The 24,378-nt window shown below is 37.9% G+C and overlaps 1 protein-coding gene across 1 annotated transcript; it reads right to left on the bottom strand.

Moving 5' to 3' along the window:
- Positions 1-16,054: 16,054 nt before the first annotated feature.
- Positions 16,055-17,188, bottom strand: LOC128112415 (heterogeneous nuclear ribonucleoprotein A3-like). The gene has a single exon (XM_052741425.1). It carries the CDS (start codon positions 17,152-17,154, stop codon positions 16,081-16,083), a length of 1,074 nt encoding a protein of 357 aa, XP_052597385.1. The 5' UTR covers positions 17,155-17,188; the 3' UTR covers positions 16,055-16,080.
- Between the last annotated feature and the right edge of the window lie 7,190 nt (positions 17,189-24,378).

The raw sequence follows: 24,378 nt of genomic DNA, 5'->3' as shown, positions 1-24,378 counted from the left end.
TCAAAAGATTTCAGAAACATTTTTAAGTGAGAAGTAAGTAAATTATGGGATTGTCTTTTAAAATGTTTTATTACATCATTACTTCAAATAATGTCAGTTACTCAGTACCAGAGTGAGTTGTTATGGGACATTTGTAATGCAAGGGGTGTGATTATCATTGCATATTCTGGCGTAAAAAAAAAAAAAGACTTTTGCCAGATTACTTTTTATCGGCTCATGAATTTAGATGCAGTTCTCTTAGTTCTGTGATGGGACTGTCTGGGGCAGATATACACAGCTCTCCAGCCTGGCTGGCATTGGAAACATGCAGTCAAAATCTGATAACTCAGGTGGGGAGATATCCCTAGCTCTTATGGGGAAAGCTCTCTGAAATAAACAGCTGAAACAAGGGATGAGATTTGGGTGAGATGCTTCCCAGGTTGTGTCCTTGTGCTCTCCTTCTTCATGTGTTATGTAGGTAGAGGAGAGGAGTACTCATATAAATTCAATCTGATGAAGTCTGTGGATCATGCTTGTCAATTTCTCCAATCATTACCCACAAGCTAAAGCCTCTCTGATATCAGAAATTACTCACTTTACTGGCAAACTTATTCTTTTCATATAATGTGCCTTTATTCACATTTGCTATCAATGTTTTTCAGCCCATCTACTGATGAAGAATGATGCATGCCCCCTTCATTAATGCTTACTTGAAAAAATATTTCTTGCTCTCCAAAGGCTGACCAGGCATACTGAGTATATTTCAAAAAGGAGATGTATGCCTAAAGGTTAATTATTTGTACATACTTGGTCATACCCTCAGAAAGATGACAAAGGGCTGGGCCAGCAGGGCAAGATTTGTGTTGAAGTTCACAGAGCTACTTGTAATTACAGTAAGTTTTCCTGTAAGGGTCATAAGTGATGTGCAATATAATAAGAAATAAACAATATTTTCAATAAAATAATACAACTGCTGTTACAGAAAAGTGGACTTTTAAAATAATATTAAAAGTAATATTTGTTAAAGCACAATACAAATTTTTTTTCAGGAGTAGCCATAGATCAGTGGGGATGATTCTCTACTCAACTTCATAGAGCATAGACATGTGGGACTTGTTATAGAGGAGAGGCCAGACAGTGAGACGCTGAGCATGGAGAATTCTTGGTGAACTGACTTACAGTTCTGTGCTACAAACTGAATTTTACATGGAAGAAAACAAGGTAGGCATAGGAAAAAGTTCAGGAGACAGGATAACTCCAGTCAATAACAGACAATAGCTTCGTTGGCTAAGCCTTAAAAATGTTACTTTCATATTATGAATTTTTCTTTCTTTCATTTTTCTGACAGGAGAGGCAGTTCTGATGTGCATGGCTAGTGTTAATGTTCATATGAAACACCATAATCATATTACATTCAAATATGAATGCCAATAATTGTAAAAGTAATAGTAGTACAGCAAAAACAATGTAAAATATCTTCCTCCCAAACTATGCAGTACTGCTTTGTTCAGGAGTCTCCTTAATTCAATTCTGAGATAGGCAAAATTCTCAGATAGGCAATGTGTATGTATCTTCTTGCTAAACCACTAGAATGGGTAGGACAGAAAAGTGTCTAGCCTGAGGTCCAGATTAAGGCCAATAGGCAGGTTTTCTTAACACACAAGAGTAATAATGTAGACTTGAAGCTATCTAGAATTCCTGACAGATTACTATATGTCTAAGGTCATAAAAATGTCCATGACGTTCCTTAATGTGGAGGAACACAAAGATAACTAGCTCTTGTCTCTTGTATGAGGTACTCATAAAAGAGCCATCATATTGGTAATGGAAGGGACTCAGGATTTTAAGTGAAACATCAAAGGATAATAATTTTTTTTTTTTTTTTGGTTTTTCGAGACAGGGTTTCTCTGTGTAGCTTTGCACCTTTTCCTGGAATTCACTTGGTAGCCCAGGCTGGCCTTGAACTCACAGAGAACTGCCTGGCTCTGCCTCCCCAGTGCTGGGATTAAAGGCGTGCGCCACCACCGGCCGGCAGGATAATAATTTTTAAAGAAAAAGAAAGATATTAAATTTGTGCATGATAATAAAGTGTATTTGTGTGCTTTTTACATTTATTTTTATTGAAAAAAACTATTCAAAGAACCTGGGAATCATTTTCTTATGATTAGTTACAAGTCTAGTTCTGAAAGAGGCCTTTGTAAGGACTTATTTCTTTATTTTTTACTGTTCCTTTATTTTTTATTTTTAATTAAAATATAATTATGTAATTTCCCTCCTTACCTTTCCTTTTTCTTTTTTTAATTTTTTTTAATTTAAGAAATTTTTTATTCATTTTACATACCAACCACAGATCCCCCTCTCACCCCTCCACCTACTCCCCCTACCCCGTTACCCCCACCCCTGCCTTGAATCATCTCCATTCCCTCCTCCAAAAGGGTGAAGCCACCCAAGAGAAGTCAGCAAAGCCTGGTACATTCAGTTGAGGCAGGACCAAACTCCTCATTCCTGCACCAAGGCTGAGCAAGGCGTCTCACCATAGGTAATGGGCTCTAAAAGGCCAGCTCATGGACCAGGGATAGATCCTGATCCCACTGCCATCGGCCTCCAAACAGATGAAGCTACACAACTGTCTTCCTCATGCAGAGGGCCTAGTTCAGGTCACATATAGGCTCCACAGCTGTCGGTCTAGAGTTCATGAGTTTGTTTCAGTTTTCTCTGTAGATTGCTCCATCATGATCTTGATTCCCCTTGCTCATATAATCCCTCTTCCCTCTCTTCTACTGAACTCCCAGAGCTCAGCCTGGTTCTTGGCTGTGGATCTCTATATCTGCTTCCATCAGTTATTAGATGAAGGCTCTATGGTGACAGGGTATTCATAATCTGATTACTGGGGTATGCCAGTTCAGGCACCCTATCCACTATTGCTAGTAGTCTAATCTGGGGTCATCTTTGTGGATTCCTGGAAAATTTCCCTAGCACCAGGTTTCTCCCTAACCCCATAATGTCTCCCTCTATCAAGCTATCTCTTTCACTGCTTGCCCACTCCATCCCATCCCCAGCCTGACCATTCTGTTCCCTCATGTTCTCCTCCCCCATTTCCTCCCCTCTGTTGTCCCTCATCATCCCCAGTCCACTCATGGAGATCTCCTCTGCTTCCCCTTCCCAAGGCGATCCATGCATTCCTCTTAGGGTCCTTCTTGTTTCCTAGATTCTCTGGAGCTGTGGTTTGTAGACTAATTAACCTTTGCTTTATATCTAGTATCCACTTATGAGTGAGTACTTACCATGACTGTCTTTCTGAGTCTGGATTACCTCACTCAGGATGATATTTTCTAGTTCTATCCATTGGGTAAGGCTTTATTTCTAAGAAACAAAACGCATGTTGGCAATCTACCTGGCATACGACTGTCTGAGAAACTGGAATAGACCCAGGCTCCAAATGGGAGCCACTAATGAAAATGTTGGAAGGCAAGTCCATGATGCTGGTAAAGGGAAAAAGACACATCACACTAAGGCTTCTAAGAAGGTAAACTGAGAGTAACACCTCAGACAAGAGTAGGATACACTCCATCCATGTGTCTTGGTTATGTTGGAGGTACTTGGACAATTTTCAGTATCTACTATGTTCATTAGGGTTTATTGGGATCTGTCCACCAAAGCTATGGATAAAGCCTTCTGTTAAGAACGTGTGTGTGTGTGTGTGTGTGTGTGTGTGTGTGTGTGTGTGTGTGTGTGTGATTTTATTTGTCCTAGAGAGTGACAGATGACACTTTGTGATGATTGGTACTGGACTATTTAATGTAATGTGAATACCCCCATATGGCCATAATTTAATCATTCTGATCTCTAAATCTTATTCCCTCAAGATAGCAAAAGCATGTAAAAATACATACAAAGCAAGGTAACAGTGATTTCATGACCGATTTTTCTGATCTTTGTGTGTATTTAAGAAGAGCTACACAAAACAGTTAATGGTACCCTGAAAGATAAAATTATAAATTTGAATGGAGCAGGATATATTACTGCAAAACAAGTCATCAAAATATCCCTATCATGACCCTATGGTGATACCTATGCTTGCTGGTTGTGTTTTAAGTGGCCTTAATAAAGAGTGTGTTATGAATGATGAGACTATATTTTAATAAAAACCATGCCTTTACTATTCTAAATGTCCATTCTATGAAACTGAGAAGTATGCTTCTGTATGGCAAAGGATACCATCCTTCGAAGAAAGTGGTAGGCTACAGAACAGAAAAAAACTTTTTACCAACTACTAAAGGGCTAGTATCTAGATACATATAAAGAACTAAAAATTCTGGACATCAAAAGACAAATAGCACAATTAAAAATGGGGTACAGATCTAAAGTGTTCTCACTAGAGGAAACACAAATGACTGAGAAGCACTTCAAGAAATATTTAACATCCTTAGTCACTAGGGAAATGCAAATCAAGACTATTTTGAAATTTCATTTCACACCAGTAAGAATGGCCAAGATAAAAAACAAACAAACAAACAAAAAAACAAAAAAACAAATGACAGCTCATGCTGGCAAGGATGTGGAATAAGAGCAAAGCTTACCTATTGCTTGTGGGACTCCTATAGACTCCTATATCATAAAAACAGATTGTGTCACACTATATACTTATCTATCTATCTATCTATCTATCTATCTATCTATCTATCTATCTACCTATCTATCTATGTATATGTATATATATGTGTGTGTGTGTATATTTATGTATATATGTGTATATATGTATATATATGAAATGCTAAATTGTAAAAAACTTGGTGATTTTGTTTTCTGTACATTTATTGAAGCATCTCTTACAGTCTCTGGCATGTCATTAATAAATACTGATTAACAATTGCTAAATAAATATGGGTTATAGCAAGCCTATGAATTTAATGTTGATATGATAAGCATCAGGTATGGGTAAAGAAGCCTCATAGAAATATGTTCCTGAGAGACTTACTCTCTGGAGCATGTTTGTTAAAATGCCAAATGAACAGTTCACCCTCTTTCTATCAGTCATAGAATTGGCAACTCCATGTCAACAGGTTTTTAATCACAAAAGCACTGTCCTAGCTCAGTGTTGGTGTGTATGTGTTTGAGAAAAACTCCAGAAGCATCTGGCACTTTGTTCAGTTTCTGCCCCACTTATCCCTAGATCTTACCTTCTTCAAGGTAAAGCTACAACGCATTGAAATGCAGTCCACCATGTGTTCCATATGTCACAGAACTTCAGCACTGGCAGCAAACAACTACTAACTTATATCCATCAGTCATAGCTCAGATGAAAACCAAGGGGAGGCTTTTCTTTATGGTGGATCTAATTAGAAAGAAAAATATTGCATTAACAGGGCCGTCTACACATATCTACCCTAGCACTGTGAAATGACTTAAACAGTGTCTGTACCTTCCTTCTTTATGGAGTGTTTGTGTGTCCTGTTTTACTCTATCAAAGGAATCAAATATTAGGTGGTGTGCCTAGGGTTGGGATGAACAGCTAATAATTTGATGATATTGATCTAGTGGAGAGTGTGCTCAGTACAGTATGAGCTTATTTTTTCAGGTTAATTGTCTCTAAGTCTGAATTGTTTATGACAATATACTATTGGGCAACATTGCAGTGCACTGTGTTTTTGTTTCCAGTTATTAGTTCCCATCAAGTCTTTTCAAAACATGTGGTTTTGTAAATAAGGACATTTAATTTTAATGGCATATATTTTTCCTCTCTTTTATCTTGATTGGGTTGAGACTTTTAAAATAGAGGTTCAATTTCTTTTCCTATGAGTCTCTAAGAATTTTAAGAAAGCAGCAACCAACTGGGAATTGATTCTGACATTCAGCTGAAACTGTGATTCCATGACACCCACAGTACATGACTTAAAGATCTGAGAATGAGGGATTTCCATGCTCAAATTTTTTCCATGAAGGTTGTGTACTGCTAAAATTTCATTCTCCATTCATGGTCTAAGCATCATGCAGCTATAATATATGAGTCAGAAGAAGAAGGACAAACCTTTCCATGTTAGCAGGCATACTTAGTAAGTAATAGTTAAATAGCCAAGGCCTTGCAGTTGTTTAAGCCATAAGTAAGAAACCAAGGACTAGTTGACTTAATCTCTGCTAATCTTGGCAACTAGCACTTGAAAGAAAAAATATTTCAAGCCAGGAAGGTGCCATGCACCCATAAACCCAGCAGTCGGGAGGCTGAAACAAGGGGATCTTGAGTTTCAGGTCAGCCTGGGGTATATAGGGAATGCTATCTCATAGTCAACATATTACTTTAATTCTATTTTAAAGGAAACTTTCCAAAATAAGTACCATCACATTTCAGTTTAGAAGTTTGTGCAGATATAGACCACACTTTCCCCCTGACCACTCAAATCACAAATGGCAAAGGAGGATTTGAGAACTGCAGGTGGCTAAGTCATTACTGGGTAAAGTTCTCAAAAAAAATAAAATCAGAGATAATCACCTTTACATGTTTTAGTTAAAAGGGAAGGAAAAATCCTAAATCTACAGCCAGCTTCAGAATCCACTTACCATATTCTGAAGACAGAGAGAGCATGCCTGTGCTGACTACATGGCTTTGTTGTCATTATTTCCTAAGCAATATATCATATCAGCTATTTACACAGAATTTGCTTTATATTAGCCACTGTAAAGCATCTAGACATGACTTAAAGAGGACATAGGTTGTGATACTTATGTTTATATGCTGCAACATTTCTTTAAGGAGTATGAACATCTGCCACCACAGACTTTTGGTGTCCATGGAGGTTCCCAGACATGATTCCCATGGACACTGAGAACAGGCTGTAATATCAGTCCATCACTGCTGTTTCGATAGTATGTGGCCAAATCTACAGTATCTGTGGAGTTTCTGTATGTTGTTGACTAAGACAACTCATATATAGAAGGGTGTGTGTGTGTGTGTGTGGCACAGGAATGAAATCAGAGGGAGCCGCAAGGTCATCGGGCATTTACAAAAGACCGAACAATGTCTGGGAGAAGAAAGACAAGATAGCAAAACCGGATCTGCTCTCTCCAGATAAACAGTCTCTCTCCCTCCTTCTAGTCCCCATTAAAGTGACTGACAGGCATCACCTGATCTTAGAGAGAGGAGATAGATAAGCAAGCAGGAAATAGGGCTGAGCAAGTGTTCCTAGAAGATTTCAGAACCTTGCTGTGTGATTCCCAATTGCACAAATGTGAATGTAGGAAAGGTGTTGATAAAAAGGCTAAAGTGGGAGGGTTTTGAAATCAAACTTTAATTTTTACTTATCCTGTAAATTGGGATATATGATTTTGTCTTCCTTAAAACCCAAACATTAGGACAGAACCTAGGCCCTTGTGTTTGCTGGTCAAGCACTCAATCATTGTGCTTACTGCCCAAATCCTTAAATTGAGATTTTTAAAGGCATCCAGTATTCTGGTTTTGTACAAAGGACTGTAAAGCTTTGTCCTGTCCTTATAATAAGAAATAAGTTGTGCAACTATGGAAAGGAGTGAGTTCTTCACATGCCCCTCATCCCTCTTAATGTAGTCCTGGGACTCAGTGAGTATCAGGTATGTTCGGTAAGTTCTACCCAAGAGCTTTAGCCTCAGCCCAAGTCATAGCATGTGTTGGACTAGGAAGTCAGATGGAAGAGCAGCTAGCAATTAATGTCTGAAAGACAGGAGCTCTTAGGAAGAACAAACCCTGAGCTACTGTTTCTTGGTGGCTTCTCCTGGAAAGGGGCACTTGCATTCTTTTCCAGGTTAATGTTTCTGCAGATTCAAGCAGTAATTCACAGAATGGATCGATCCAGGAGAAAACTTCAGGCATCTTCTCTTGTGGCCATTTGTACTGGCTGTGCTTGGAGAACAGTGGCCACTGCAGCAAACCTTTGTTTCTGCCTCTCCTAAGGAAAAATCAAGCAAGAAGACCAAAGGAAGTTTATGAAGTATGAAACGGCTCCTTCTTGGTTGACTCATCAGTCCATGGGAGAGGAGCAGGAAGCCAGGGAGGGCTTTAGTGGGGATCTAGAGGCAGTATGTATTCCTAAGACAGATGCAGACCCAGTCAGTATCTGAGACTGAAGCTTAATCTCAACATCAGAACACACCTTTCTTTTCGAATTCTTTATGGCAAGAATAAGATGTATATAGAGAAAACCTTAGAATCCAGCTGGGAAAGAGGCCAGTCAAATTCCCTCAGGGACATAGCACAAGAGGAAGAGCAAAAGGCAATTTGTGGTAGGGAAGACATTGAGAGAAGACCAGATGGGAACGCATTCACCACCCAAAACATTAGGCATGAGCAGAGAAACAAAGAGCCTGTGGTGTGCTGTGGGTAGCAATCAGAAGAGCTGAAACACAACCCACCTCCTTCCTTTACTAAAATAAACCACGTGTTAAGTGTGTAGCAATAGGAGAATCGTCTTTATCTGGCACAATACAAAAACATTTTTAGCATGTCTACTATGGTACATATGATTATTTTTTCACTTTTAGTGAAACATTCTAAGACATATAGTGAGGCAGAAAATAAACACATTTCCTTGATGAAAAGTCTTTGAAGTTCTAATGAGGAAAAAAAAAAGTGTAGTAATATACACCATCAAGTAAGGAACCACAGCAAAGGCATAAACCTTGTAAAAGCAATCCAAGGGGAGTGCTGGAAGGAAGTGCATATTACTGACATATCTTCAGTGGTTTAATCAGATGTTCCACAAGTTAATTTAAAAGTAGATGAACATGAAGACAAGTCAATGAAAATTATTCTAAAGAAAAAAAGAGAGAAAGCAAACAAACTAGCAAGAAGCAACTTGTAAGTTCCTGAGTGGCATCAGTAGTCCTAAGGAATCTATAACTGGGATTCTAAAGAAATGGTAGAAAACGGACTTATACAGTTATTGAACAGATGGTAGACATGGACTTCACAAAACTAGTATATCCAAGGAGCTCAGAGAATCATTACTGTCTGTGTGTTGCCTCCACTCCTCCATCCATGGTTAAGCAAACAGTTGAAATGCAGACATGGAGAGAGAGTGCCCAGAGAGAACAGAAAGCAAGATCCTATGGCCGACCCACTAATAGATAAGAGGCACTACTGTATCTAGATATCATTAGAAGTCAGGCAAATAGGAGATATAAAAAATATGTATGTAAAGAACTAAAAGGAAAAGAAAGGAAGACAAACAGAGCAAAACTCTCCCAACAAAGAATGGTTCTAACTAGCAAAGACATCCTTCAACAGAAAGAAATAAATAAACAAAAACAGAGGAACCTCCTTGTCTACAGTCCTACATTACAAAGGGACTTTTGTTTTTTCAAAGTCAATTTTTTTGGGAGAGCGTCTGGAAGAAGACTATGCTAAAGAGTAATAAATCTACCAGAAAATAAAAATGAGAGGAAATCAAATCAAGACAATTGTGTTTTTTCTTATATAAATACCCTAAAGTATTGCTGTCTAAAGCAAAATAGTAACTCCCAGTGTTTATTGCATCTGTAAAAGCAGCAAAATCTTATTTAAAGATTATCTTAATTAGAAAGGCCTTAGTCGAAGTGTAACCACCAAAAACAATACAAACAGATATAAACACTAAGCCAATGCAGATAAAAAATGTACCAGAAAAATGTTCTTCTCGCAATAGATGGGAACTAACATATAAATTCCCAATGTGCACAGTGAGAGAATTTGGAGCACTAGGTCCTAAATGGAATGTGATTATCAGACTCCTCCCTTCAGTGGTCAGGAATCTATGGAGAAGAGGAGGCAGAAAGATTTCAAGAGCCAGAGGGGATGGATAACTCTAAGGAAACAGTGTTTTCCAGACACATCAGGACCAGTGCATACGTGAACTCAAAAGAGACTGTGTTAGTATGTAGATGACTTACATAGGTTTAAGCCAGAAGAGGTCCCAGTCTCACTGGGTGTATTAACCAAACTTCAGGACAGGCCCCAAACCCTGGAGTAGTTGGCCAACATAAAATGAGCTCAATATTTGTAGAATTTTGTCTCATTTTGCTTTGTCTGGGCTCTTTATTTTTAATCTTGTTGGTCTTTTATTTGTATATTTTGGTTTCCAGTTTTGTGTTTCTGTGAGATTTTGGACATGTGTTTCTTGTTTATATTCTGTTTTTGTTTTCTTTTAGAGAGAGAGAGAGAGAGAGAGAGAGAGAGAGAGAGAGAGAGAGAGAGACAGAGAGACAGAGAGACAGAGAGACAGAGAGACAGAGAGACAGAGAGAGACAGAAAGAAAGAAAGAAAGAAAGAAAGAAAGAAAGAAAGAAAGAAAGAAAGAAAGAAAGAAAAGAAAGAAAGAAAGGGTATGGAGGTATGCAGGTAGGGATAACCTGGGAGTAATTAGGTTAATCAAAACCCTGATCAGTATATATATATATATATATATATATATATATATATATATATATATATATATATCAATTAAAATTGGATGAAGAAAATATTAGTTGAATCAAGAAAAGTAAAACAGGAAAAGAAATGATATTTGAGATGAGAAGGATTCATTCAATAAGGTGACATTTTCTTTAACATTAATTGCTTTTATTTTAAGTGTGTGGGTATTTTGTTTGCATGTATAGACATGTGTGTCTGTACATCATGTGCATAGAGTACCCTCAGAGGCCAGAAGAGAGTATCTGATCACCTGGAACTGGAATTACAGTGTGTTGGGAGCCACCATGCAGGTGTTAAAAATTGAAAATGCTGGTCCTATGGAAGATCACCAACTGCTCTTCACTGCTGTGCCATCTCACCAGCCCAAGCTAGGAAATTTTTATTTTTTTTTCATGTGATATATTTACATTGTGTTTGCCCTTTCCCCAACTCCCCTCAAATCCTCACCACCTGCCCTATGCCCTTTCTCTCTCTTCCTCCCTCTTTCTGTGTTGATCGCTCTCTCTCTCTCTCTCTCTCTCTCTCTCTCTCTCTCTCAAAAAACAAAAAAAGGCAAAAAAATTAAAAATAAAAGGATCAAGCAAAAGACCAATAAGATAAAAAAGAAATATAAATAAAATGAAAAATAAAATTCACAGAAAAACGATGGATTTTGTTTTGTGTTTGCCAACTAGTCCTGGCACAAGGCCTTCTCAATATGCTGATTGATATACCCAGTGACACTACCTTGGAGAAAACTGCAAGCTTATGTAGATGTTTAAATTATAAAATTCTTTAAAGTTCCTCATTTCCCAGGAATGGATTATTGTTCATAATATGCTAATTTTTATGTTTCCCCTATTTAATATGTCAATGTGTATTTTCTGCCCTGATCAAGTGAGATAACATCTAATAGCATATTTCTTTGTATAATTAGAAGCAAGTATTCCCCTACATGTAGATTGTGTTACTTTAAATAAAATGCATTAAAAATTAAAGTTATAACTGAATATTATTTGGTTCAGTTATGGCATGATTGATGTCTGAACTCACACTTTTTTTTTATTATTCTCGTTTTTGTGTAATTTTGAAATGGTATGCTATTTAACTATTCTTGGTATATTTACTTAGGGTTAAAATGGTGAATGCAATACACACACACACACACAGACACACACAGACACACACACACACACACACATACACACACACACACACACAGATATGGAGAAGAAGTTTCAAGATAAAACCATGTAAGTTATCTTAACTTTTTTTCATGAGTCAAAGGATCATATTTGTATTGAGGCAGAATTTAGGTATAATACCATAATAGTAAATTACCATCTTTTTTTCTGAACAAACATGGCCTTTCTGGTAGTTTTGGGACTCGTGCATTATAATGCCTCTCAGAAACAATCTTCTTATCTGTAATGAATAGTGTGACTAACAAAAAGTGTTGGTTTAACTATATGATACATTGTGTCTATAAGAAATCCTAACACATTAGCATTGGATACAAAATTTTAGCTATCTTATCTAGACTATACTGATTAATATTCTCCACTAAAGTGTTCACAGATTGCTGGTCACTTGGATTATTCTAAAAGAATCCAAACATTGATAGCTCTCCAATTCAAATGTGTTTATTCTATTTTGCATCATTGAGATTCTTTAATTTTTTTCAAGGAAATTTAAAAATACTTATTATAAAAATGAAAAGTGAAAGTGTCAAGGGATAGGGACTGTGTACTACCTCTTTAAAAAAAATGCAAGCAAATGTATTTGTCTATAAAAACAATATAAATTAAAGCACATTAGATTTTTTTCTCTTCCTTCACTTCAACTCTCCCCCTCATTTACTTCTTCCTCTCTTCTTCATATCAATGGCCTGTTTTTCATTAATTATTATTGCATTGATATGTAAATATGTAAATGCATATATGTTCCTAATATAACCTACTTCGTCATGTTTTCAGAAATGGCCATTCTGCACTGGACACCCAGTTGCTGTGTTCTTCTGTGGGGAGGAGCACCTCTCTCATTCCCAGCTTTCCCTAGTTGCCTAGAGTTCTTTGTATAGTGTTGAACACTCGTGCTTGCAGGCATTGTTTTCCTTCCTCAGAAGTCGTGCTTTTGACCATGGAGCATAGAGTTAATTTGGGGTACAGAAAAAGATGTTTACAAAAACTGGGAATGATAGTTAGGGCAGGAGTGGGAATGTCCATGAAAGAGGAGGGTGCCCTACAGCCAGTCATTGCTTTTTCCAGATTTCTCTTCCCATAATGCTTAGTATTAGAGCATTCAAACATAGCCAATTTTTCACTTGTTAAATACAGGCCTGGGGAGTTCTGAATGAAATGCATTTGGCACTGAGTTTATTTCCAGAAGAACAAGCAACCTGGGTAGTTTGTATAGTTCTGTTATGAGATACACAGCACCTTAGATTAATTATATTTTCAACATAAGGACCTGTGGGCATGAATGTCTACATAGGCATAAATTTTAGAAATTAGTTTGGTGGAATCCAGCAAATATTTATTAAAACTCTACCATTTGCAAACTAAATGAAGTTAGTTAATTGGTTGATTGGTCCAAGGAAGGCACCCATAAGACTAATGATTTGATTAAAGACTGGATCTTCTGGGGATATGGCATCAGTTTCATGTAGGAGAAAAACTAATATTCATCGTCCCCAAGGGCACACATTTCAGAGTGTGAGGAAACCTGCAAACTTGACTCCACGTTGATGACTGTAGATTTGGACCCATTTGGAGCCAGCACTTCTGCTTAATTTCGCCTAAAATTATCCCGAGAATCACGTCACTTCTCCCTCCATTCTTACTCCATTTGCACAGTCCATCTTGTCCTTCCAGGGCCTTGTAGTCTGTCTGTCTGTTCTGCTTGCTTCTTTTTACTACTTCCACTGTAATTCATTTTTATCAATAGATCCAAAAATATTACCTAAAATTTTCAGTGGATTTAGCTCATGCCCTTTCATTGTTTAAATTACTGTGAGTTTCCCCTTTGTGGTATAGTTAAAATTTAAACACCAAGCTTCAGCCCTTTTTCAGTTCTTATTTGTCACCCATTTGTTTTACATCTTCATATATTTGTGTTTCTTGGTCACAGCACTTAAAGCACACTGGCCTTCCTTTGTTTTCTTAATTATTTTCCGTGTCCATAATTTTCTGGAGAAAGAATCAGTGAAATAAACCTCATGTGGTTCTAAAGGCAGTTGTCTTAGTTACTGTTTTATTGATGTGAAAGACACCACGACCATGGCAACTCATCAAGTAAGTGTTTAATTGGGGGCTTGCTTACAATTTCAGGGGGTTAGTAGCAGGCCGGCAGGCAAGGTGCTGGAGCAGTAACTGAGGGTTTTACATCCTGATCTTCAGGCAGCAGGAGAAGAGTGAAGAGCTGGGGAAAAGTGAGGCAATGAGGGAGAAGTGGGAGGTTGAGCCTGGCTGGGCTTTGGAAACCTCCAAGTTTCAAAACAGTGACACCCTCCCCTAACAAGGCCACATCTCCTGATCCTTTACAAATAGTTCCTTTAACTGGGGATCAGCATTCAAAGGTGTGAGCCTAAGGAAGCCATTCTTATTCAAATAACCACGGGGGTTCGGTCTGAACAGCGACATCTGGAAACACGGAGCTCTAATAGAGCTGGCAAGAAGAAGCAAAGGCGCAGAACAACTGCCTCTCTTTTCACCTCACCTGCTGCTCCTGATCTTGTGAGGAAGGACTTCTGTATCATGAGTTGTGCTGAAAGACCTCCTCTTTACTCATATCATTTCTTCAGTGGGCTCTGTGGGCCTAGAGTTAGCAGCAGTTTTCTGCTACCAGTTTCTGCATTTTCCTCCTGCCCAATTTGTAATTTTTACTCTTTGGGTAACATGTTTCTCCTTTCTAATATGTTAATTTATATATATATATGTTTATATATATATCATGTATATATATGTAGATATACAATTTATTTAGAATATAGCATACTAAATTTAATTACATATTATACTATTGTTATGGTATAACAAAAGGGGGTTATTTTAAGGGGCATTATTAACGTTTTATGCATTCCTTATGGTGCATTTCCTGATACAAAGTTTTGGGGTTCACTGCTTTCAATTGCTGAATCTTCTCAGAACATAGAATGAACAACCACTCTCTGGAGAAATCAGTGATGGAATATTCTTGGTTTGTTTTCTATTCTGTACTTTGAGAGCAGTGTCCCATATTTGCCAGGTTTTGTAAAATTAAGATGCTTTGAAATGCCTCACTCAAAGATGGTTCCTGACATAAGGCTTCCAAAACAAGAGACTACTACTAAAGGGAATTGCATTAGCTTTCACGGACTATTGCAAAAGCAGAGCAGAAATGAGATGGCTTAAAACAAAGCAAGCTTAAAATAAAACATTGTAAAAGTGAAGGTATTATCCAGGGCCCAGCCCTCCTTTCTTTACAGACCCTCGGGGAGGACTTTTCATTGCCTTCCTTCATTACAGCAGCATGAATCCAGTCTTGTTTTGATACAAGGCTGGCTCCCATTGTGTTTGTGTTCAAATTTCCATCTTCTTAAAATAACACCAACTGTAGTAGATAAAGCCTCACCTTAAAGACCTTCATTTAATTTCTTTTTCGACAACCTTACTTCCAAAGGAAGCTACATTTACAGATATTAAAGGTAAGATTTCCATTTAGTATTATGTGGGGAGAGAGATGTCTACCTAAAAGAAGAATGCAAACATTACGAATTTTACCCTCTCTCTCCTTTTTCTCCTTGTAATCTTATTGTTTCTCTAATGTTAAAAGATCTATTTATTCATATTTTATTGTATGTTTTTGAATGTTTTGCCTGGGTGTGCATTTGTGCACCATGTATGGAAGTCTTGTGCTGGGAGAGGTAAGAGTAAGGCATTAGATCCCCTGGCACTGAGTTGTAGGTGGTGATGAACCAAGTGTGGAGATTGAAAACCACAAGATCAAGTGCTCATAACTGCTGAGTCATCTGTCCAGTCCCTTGTTTCTTTTAGAAGTTCTTACTCTGTATAGGGAGGCCCAGTTAGGCTTTCGATGTATGTTCCTGTAGGTCCATGTCAATCATGGAACTCACTGATATTCCTCCCAGAAAATAAGGGATGGAGGACAAGTACCAAGTTGTTTTCATCTGCATCAGTCAATATATCCAGCCTTCTGTGCAAACCAACCACGCTATTCATGCTGCTCACCCTAAACCTGGTTGTTTCCAAGAGACTACACTAACTGAACTCTTTTTTTTTTTTTTTTTTTTTTTTTTTTTTTTTTTTTTTTTTTTTTTGAAAAGTTAAAAATTCCTTAATTTTTTATTCCTGGTACCACTACCACAATTTACAGGGCAATATACCTGATGTAATGAAAAGAAAAAGAAAAAGACAAAGCTACAACAGATAAAAGACCTCAGGAATGTACATCTAATTGACACTACATTGCATGAATCAATAGCTGCACTTTTTGCAAACTGTGGCTATGACAGTCCTGAACAAGAAGGGTTTCCTGTTTAAGCTGCAGTAACTTTTCTGACTATGGATCATCGCTCCTTCTGTGGCAGATTTTTACAGTTCCTCTAATGCATTTAGGACGACTGTCTCAAAGTAACCTGCAGCTTTCCTGACAACTCCTCGCTCTCTCTCCTGCTAAGAACTGTAGCCCTTTTCTGCTTTTTTTTTTTAAAACCTTCTGCTACCATATCCACCACTTCCACCACCAGATCCATAGCCACCACCATAGGGACTGCCTGAGCTTCTTCCACCAAAACTGCCCCCTTTCATGGGCCCATAATTTGATTGCTGTTGTCCACTATAATTTCCAAAGTCATTATAGTTCCCACCACCACCATAGTTACCTCCACCAAAATTTCCTCCTTCATTGTAACCATCGTATCCTCCTCCACCACCACCATATCCACCACCTTGGTTTCCATATCCTGGTCCACCACCACCATAGCCTCCTCTACTACTGTAACCAGGACCACCACCATAGTTGCCGCCATCACCTCCAAATCCATTATATCCACCATCACCACCTCCATAACTACCTCTGCTGCCACCACCTCCACCACCATAGCCTCCTCTTCCACCAAAGTTTCCACCACGACCAAAATTACCTCCACCACCTCCAAAGTTTCCTCCACGACCCATAAAGTTTCCAGATCCACCTCCACGACCTCTCTGTGATCCAGCAGACTGCATCTCTTGTTTAGAAAGGGCCTTTTTCACTTCACAATTATGCCCATTAATAGTGTGGTATTTCTGAACAACAATTTTATCAACTGTGTCATGATCATCAAAAGTTACAAAAGCGAATCCTCTCTTTTTTCCACTCTGCCTGTCTTCCATAACTTCTATGGTTTCAATTTTGCCATACTTTTCAAAGTAGTCTCTCAGATTATATTCTTCTGTATCTTCTTTAATACCACCAACAAAAATTTTCTTCACGGTTAAATGGGCACCAGGCTTTACAGAATCCTCTCTAGAAACAGCTCTCTTTGGTTCCACCACACGCCCATCAACCTTGTGTGGCCGAGCACACATTGCAGCATCCACCTCTTCAACACAAGAGTAGGTCACAAAACCAAAGCCCCTGGAACGTTTTGTTTGGGGATCTCTCATTACCACACAGTCTGTAAGTGTGCCCCATTTCTCAAAATGTTCTCTTAAGCTATCATCTGTGGTTTCAAAGCTCAGACCACCAATAAACAGCTTCCTCAACTGTTCTGGTTCCTTTGGATCATGGCCCTCCATTTTGAGACCGGACTCGCCTCTTCCAACTCGAGTTCAATATCAACTAACTGAACTCTTTAGAAGGACTGAAAAGTAGATGTTTCATTTCAACATCTGCCGAGGCACAGCCTACCTTTTCAGTTCCTTAGTGAGTCAGCAGTCCACAACGTAAAATCAGAGTCAATACCAAAAAGACAATATTTTATCGGCTTCCCGGGGTCCTGACCTCAAATTCCCTTCTAACATTTTCTAACCTGAAGGGAATTCATTCAATGTCTCTGAACATAGCCTCAAGTTCATGGTTTTAAGATCTATTATTTACTGCGCTGGTTAGTATGCTTTTATCTCTTATTTATGACCAGGTATGTTTTAATTGGAAATAGGTTGGAAGCCATCCAAGCTAGGTGGGTACTGTGGTCCCTGTTGTAAATTGATCTTACGAACATCTGCTTGTTGTGTGAAGTTATGCAAAAATCATCCTTGAGCTGTTGCTTTTTTTCCCCGACTTTGCTTTTATTTTTTTAAAGTTTTGAAGTGAGGTGAAAGTTCCCAATTAAATCAAAAAAGCATAAATAAATTTCTGAATTTTAAAGAGGTAGAACCATCTTTGTTTAAAGCATAATTCTCTTGACTAAGTTATAATTGATTATTTTCATGTATTATGAGAGTTCTTATTATTTTTACCTCCTTATATTTGATTGAAAGGATAATAACATTTAAGAAATCAAAAAGAAGTGAAATCCTGTAATATGAAAGTGAATACACAGACAGATGCTAACCTTTAGGGGTGAGGGTTGTCTCATAAGTAATTTGAATGCCCATGGTCTGCAGTTCAGGTTTTTCAAAGATATTGAGGGTGACTTTTCCTGCAGTCTGTGAGGGTGACATGAGCCAGCTACTTTCTCTTTAAGGTATTTTTGGAACACTGAATCAGTATTTTGAGCTGAAAGGTCTATGTGAGGTTAAGCCAATAAGGCTCATGGGTACTTGCCTGTTCTTCATTGTACACATGTGGGTGACTACAAGTGCTTACTTTATTTTCTGAACAGAATAAGTTGAGAGAATCTGAATTTCAGTGTTGAAATAGTCACTTTTGCATACATATTCCAGTCTCAATTACATGCGCTAACAGAGGGGAACAGTTGCATGATTGAGTCAGAGAAAGAGATTAGTCACAATTGTCTTCTGATTCTATCTTTTCACTTTGAGGCAGCACAAATGAGAAACTTCCTTCCTCATTCTGTCTTGCTTGGTTATTCAAAAGGTTGTGTTGGTTCATTTTGAGACATGAGCCAGCCTTGAAGATCTCACCCAGGCAGCCTCAAAGATCTCACCCAGGCAACTCAGGTTGGAGGTTTGTCACTACAAAAGAAATAAACATGTAACACAAGCACAAAATATTAATGTAATAAAAGTGTCCTTTTTATGATTATATTTTGAAATAGTAGAAAAAGTGGCCATTATAGACAATTTTTATTTTCAGTTTTTGTTGTCCGTCCTCAGAGTTTTCCCTTCATTTCTGAGATGAATAAAATCCCTCATTGAAAGCTGGGCATTATGCCAGGGCAGGCAGGAGGGCTGACTGAGGCTGACCAGTCTGACTAATAGTTATTGTAGACATATAGGAAGTGACTGTGATCTTATGTCTATCTCCTGATGTAAGAGGAGAGGATGGAATGCTTACTGGATATCCACTAATGAGTGTTCTGACTTAAATAAGTTATTGGTTTTATCAATTATAAAGTGTTTCAGAAACTTAAGAAAAAAGAAAATGCCACATTACTGGAAAGCACAGTTGTACCAGCATGGCTAGGATACAGACAAGTACACACATCTGAGACATCTGCTTGTAGTAGTAAGACATTCCTGAATCTCACTACTCAGAAACCATATTGACATCCAGGGAGACATCAATACAGTCCTACTGTCCACACTGGAAGGACAAGAACGGGAGTTCTTGTTAGTAGCACTTCTGTTGCATATCAGCCACTAATCTAGGTGACTTACATACATTCCTATGCATTAATCTGCAGAACTGAGCTACGGAGTAGAAAGAAAACCACTTTCTTCCTCTTTGCCAATGAGGACATATAGGCATACTTTACCAGCTTTTTCTGGCAGATAGTGAGACATATCCCTTGACCACGTGTTCTTCCTTGTAACATCAGGATTCCTCCTAAAACATTGCTTCTTCAGTACACTTTGTTCCAAAATAGAATAAAGCTTTGAGATAAGAGAATGAAATCCTGACAGGTAGACTTTTAGTGTTCTCTAAGAAGAGTGCAAATGAATATGACTTGTTAGGTGTGAATAGCATCTTATAATACAGTCAGTTCTACCCTATACATCAGTGCAGGAACTGAATTCCCACAAGAATAGCAAAACGTAATGAACTCTGATACTGGAAAAAAGCATTTTTTAACTTATCTTGTATTTTACCTTAATTTTCCTGACTTTTATTTTTTATTTTTCAAATTAAATATATAATTATGTTGTTTTCCACTTTTCCTTCCATCTTTCTGATGAACTAAATACAAGTGTTACAACCCATATAATATTTCTTTTTTTTTCTGTGAGTTTAGGGCTGACTACTTGCTATTAGATAACCAATTTGAAGCCTCTTACCAAGGTAGAATCCCCAGGGAGGGAAGCAACTAACATCCCAATCGAGCTATGATGCCTATGAACTAAATCAATTACCACAAGGCATGATATTCCTGAAGGTATCAAGCCACATGACTAAACACAGATAAGAATTATGGGTTAAATTTAAGTGTAAGAACTAGTTAGTAATAAGCCTGAGCTAATGACTAAGCAGTTATAATTTTTTTAAAAAAAGAGTAAATAATGACATGCATACCTTGGTGGTAATCAAAAGCTCTCTAAAAAGACCTACTCAACAAGAGGGAAGCCACGCCTGGTACTGAAAACCTAGCCTGCTGCCTGAAGCTGGTAAAAATCATGAATCTACAACTTCCAGAATCATTAAACCACCATAATCCCTAACCACATTCTAAATATTTATCCTTATATTATATATACATGTATATATATATACGGATATGTATAAGTTTCATTCTTCAACAATGAAATATGTAATTAATTGTAGCTGCTTTGTTATATTGAATAAGGAGGAAGTCACTTATACCAAGTTAACAAAAATTAATTAAATTTATTTATCTCTCCATACAGTGATTTTGGTAAAAGATGTTATGTTGCATTAAACATTATGAAAATGGATGGATTTAGGTATCTTTTGTTTGTTCAAGAAAATAGGAAGTAAGATCAAACAATTGTCATTGTAAAGGAGCATTGAGAATAAAGTATAGTCTGACATGATCAGGAAAAGAACTTGCTGTGGGAAAAATGACATCTGCAGAGCTCTTTCCTTTAATGGGAAGATGTAGAGGAAGATTGATAAAGTTTTTTGTCTTACTTATAGTCAAGTTGTCGTCATGAATGCTGGAACACCATGAGAAAACCAGTCCCCAGATTCCACAGAACTCAGCAATACTACTCTTCAAAAATTCAATCCCAGTACCTAGGACTGGAGAAGATGTAATAAGATATCTTGAAAGCAATACCAACTTGCCTTTTCACATTAAAAAGAAATTTAATAGAAGATTTATTTTTAAACCAAGAGTGTGGTGACCCTCCAAATGAGAACAATTCATTCACAGCAGGGTTTGTTCTGATTACCTCCCAGTATCTCTAAGAAGGAGCTCAAGTTTTGTCTATTTCTCTCATAAAACCATATCCAATAGCATATCTTGGTATGTGATATTAAATAAACTCAGTATTTTAGACACTACTCCCCACAAAGTCCATTATGACAATGTGAACAAGGTCCAACCCCCCACCCCAACCCACCCCACCCCAGCCTCATTCCCTTCTTGTTCCAGGAAAATCGTAGTATTAGAAACTCTCCCTGCCCCTAACACTGAGACATCTTTCCTCTTTTTGGAATGCTGCCAGTCCATTCCAATGCCCACTTTGGGCCAAGGGAAGACAACCAAAGATTCTAGAAAAGAAAGAAGAAAGTGAGAATGCTTCTGAAACTCCCATCATCATTGGATGTTTGTCAATCACAGTGTAAAACTTACTCTGACCAAAAAAGTACTCTCCTTTGTAACACCTCTGGATCCCTGTGAAATAAGAGAGGCTGACAGCAGGCTCCCTGGCAGGTCCATTTGTGAATACGCAGCTGCTACAGTTTGCCTCTGAGGAATGCTCCTTTTGCTTTTATTTTAGAAGACAGTGGGGTCCTGCCATCTCTTCCTTTGGCTGCAGTCTGGATCCTGAGTCTGAGCAGAATTGGTATCTGTCAGAATCCCAGAAAACAACCGCTAAACTGGTGAGTGGCCATTGCTCACATTTCGTTTGCTTTTTTGTTTGGTTTTGTTGAGAAAGGGTTTCCCTAGGTAGTGGAGGCTGCTCTTTCTTTAAGCTAGTGTCCCCCTACTTGGCCTCCTAAGGGCTTTGATGGGAACCACTGTGCCCATATGCACACACTAGATTTTGTTTATCCAAGTGTTTTTGTGCTGTCTTATACCATTTGATTTTCTGAGTACTAAATTTGTTGGGATTTCTCTTTGGATTTCTCTGTCTCTGATGAGTCTCCTTTGCTTACTGTGTCTTTAAATGAGTTTTAGTAACAAAGAACCTCCATGTCTCATTGTCTTGGGTCAGTCTGCATGCATCTCAGACATTGTGGTTGTGATCTACTCCCAACTTGTTTCCTCTGAAGGCAAATGCTACTTTGATGTTAGAAACAAGCAAACCAAATAAAAATCAAAGATTGGTTGAGAATCCCCTCAGAAGATTATTCATCCTGTGAGCTTGCTCTTAGCCCTAAGCCACAGAGAACACCTGCATTTTCATATGTGGAGTGGGTTAGGGTGGATACAGACCATGAGACTTGTGCTAAGTAATGATGGGCTCTTGGGTCTGGTGCTTGAGACACACAAGTTCCATTGCCCTCTGACTGAGAAGAGCTCTCGATGGACTTTCCTAATTCATTTTCCTTATTTCCTTCTATGCTCTCATTACTATTGACTCCTCCCTTAGGTCACCAGTGTCGAACAGAGAATGCAATAGCAGGGTCCTTGGGGCCCTCAGGGGAATATTTAATTTCTCAGTAATTACTTAAGCAGCTGTGACGTTGGGACAAACTGGATGAAACTGTTTATAATCAATATGTGAATATTTGTTTTACTATATTGAGGCTTTTATATGCAATTCTGATTGTAATTAGATTCTGCCAATTCCTTTGTGAATCCATTCATAGTCTAAATCTGGAATTTTTTAAACAATTGAAACTCAATTTTAAGATCAATCAACAGCCATTATTATGAATTTTCCTAAGTCTAGACAGGAAACTATGTAGTGAACAAGATAGGTATCATATCCCCTTTAGTGCCTATAAACATGACATATCAAAATTTGACAACTTCTTTGAAAAAAATCCATATATTAGTCATGGTGGATTTATGGATTAGTTTAATCATCTCCTTGCCAGAAAGCTACAGTCTCCCCATATTGTTGAATAACTGCTTCAATTTGTAATTTCAAATTGTGGCATTCAAATGCTGTATCAAATAAGAAGTTGATGCCTTCCTTCTTCTAAACATTCCTAAACAGCTTCTTCATGATCTTCAAACAGGAAAATTTATTTGGAAGACTCAATGAGTAAAATTTCCCTTTAACATGAAAACATGAGCCTTGAAGATACTAACCTGAAGACAGCTCTCAGCTACAGGGTTCATCAACTCTATTATCACAGGAGATAGGTACTACAGAAGAACTGTCTTCATGGACTGTGTATTAGATTATCATTCAACGAGACAGCACATGGGAACAAAGATGGGACCTTCTAAAACTATACATAAGATAATATCTAGGAGATTTAGTGAGAAAAGCACAATCAAGGTCATCAACCAGAGTCAAAGTCAGTCTCTTGGTTCTAATCAAGAACAACAGAGAAAATGTGGGACTCTTTATTGTGGGGGCAAATCCCAAAAGGATCACTTTGATAGTTTTACCAATGAGAATGCCCCATTAATCCCTGCTTAGTATAGACATGGCTGATCAGAAAGAACTGCTCTCCTTGACATGGACCACCTTTCTGCTTTGACACACACTTGAACTACTTGTTTGTCCATACATAACAAAATTCCTGAGTAAGTTTCTCTGAACACATTTGCCCAAATTGTTCTTCAGTGTTGCATATTCCTGTAAGTTTCCTTTTTGCAGAGAAACCAACAGAAAACATTTTAGTGGGACTGCTCAGTAGACTATTCTCCTTCTCAAACTTTCTACTGAAGTGGCATTTCCAGGTGCAAACCAGGATTTTTCCCTTAGAATTTTCACACTAGAGATGAAAGCATTTGAATAAAAAAGATTTTGTTTCACCAGGTGCTACAACAATATAGAATGAGGACAGGGTGGTACCTGACAGTTTCTTCATGGTTCACTTCCAAAGATTGAGCTATAGAGCATATTCTACAGAATGGAAGACACACCTGATGGAGCCTCACTTACATTATCTTTCCTCTTTCTTCACAAAGTAGCTTAGCAATCTTCAAGTTTAGTATTTTATAACTTTCAGGAACACTTTAAAGTTCATTTTTGGCCAATGTTATTAGATATGCAATATGATGCATAGTGGTAATATTTTAGTTTGCTAGTTGGGAGACTTCAAGGGTATATAAAGAAGATTTTACAAATTAAGATTCATTCCTGACAGAATATATGCATTCACATACATATACACACAAACATATATGCATGTTTGTACTCTCACACACAAACACACATATACACATACAAATACTCACACAGATACACAAACACACACACATCCTCATAAACATACATAGGCTCACAAGAAGAAGCATTCACGGGGCTGGAGAGATGGCTCAGAGGTTAAGAGCACTGCTTGTTCTTCCAAAGGTCCTGAGTTCAATTCCCAGCAACCACATGGTGGCTCACAACCATCTGTAATGAGATCTGGTGCCCTCTTCTGGCCTGCAAGCATACTTGCAGGCAGAACACTGTATACATAATAAATAAATAAATCTTTAAAAAAAAAAGAAGCATTCACACACATCACACATACACAAACACATTCATATAAACAGACACACACAAATATGAACACACATGCATAAATGCACACACACACACACACACACACACACACACACGCACACACAGTCAGTCACCCTCTTTGTAATGGAAACAAGC

The sequence above is a fragment of the Peromyscus californicus genome, unplaced genomic scaffold (genome assembly GCF_007827085.1).
Source record: "Peromyscus californicus insignis strain IS unplaced genomic scaffold, ASM782708v3 Scaffold_17__1_contigs__length_78620276, whole genome shotgun sequence".
NCBI classification, from domain to species: Eukaryota; Metazoa; Chordata; class Mammalia; order Rodentia; family Cricetidae; genus Peromyscus; species Peromyscus californicus.
This window is presented reverse-complemented; position numbering and strand designations above follow the sequence as displayed.

Bases quoted from the DNA above. Each gene is read 5' to 3' on its own strand.
- LOC128112415 (XM_052741425.1), bottom strand. From the start codon at position 17,154: ATGGAGGGCCATGATCCAAAGGAACCAGAACAGTTGAGGAAGCTGTTT.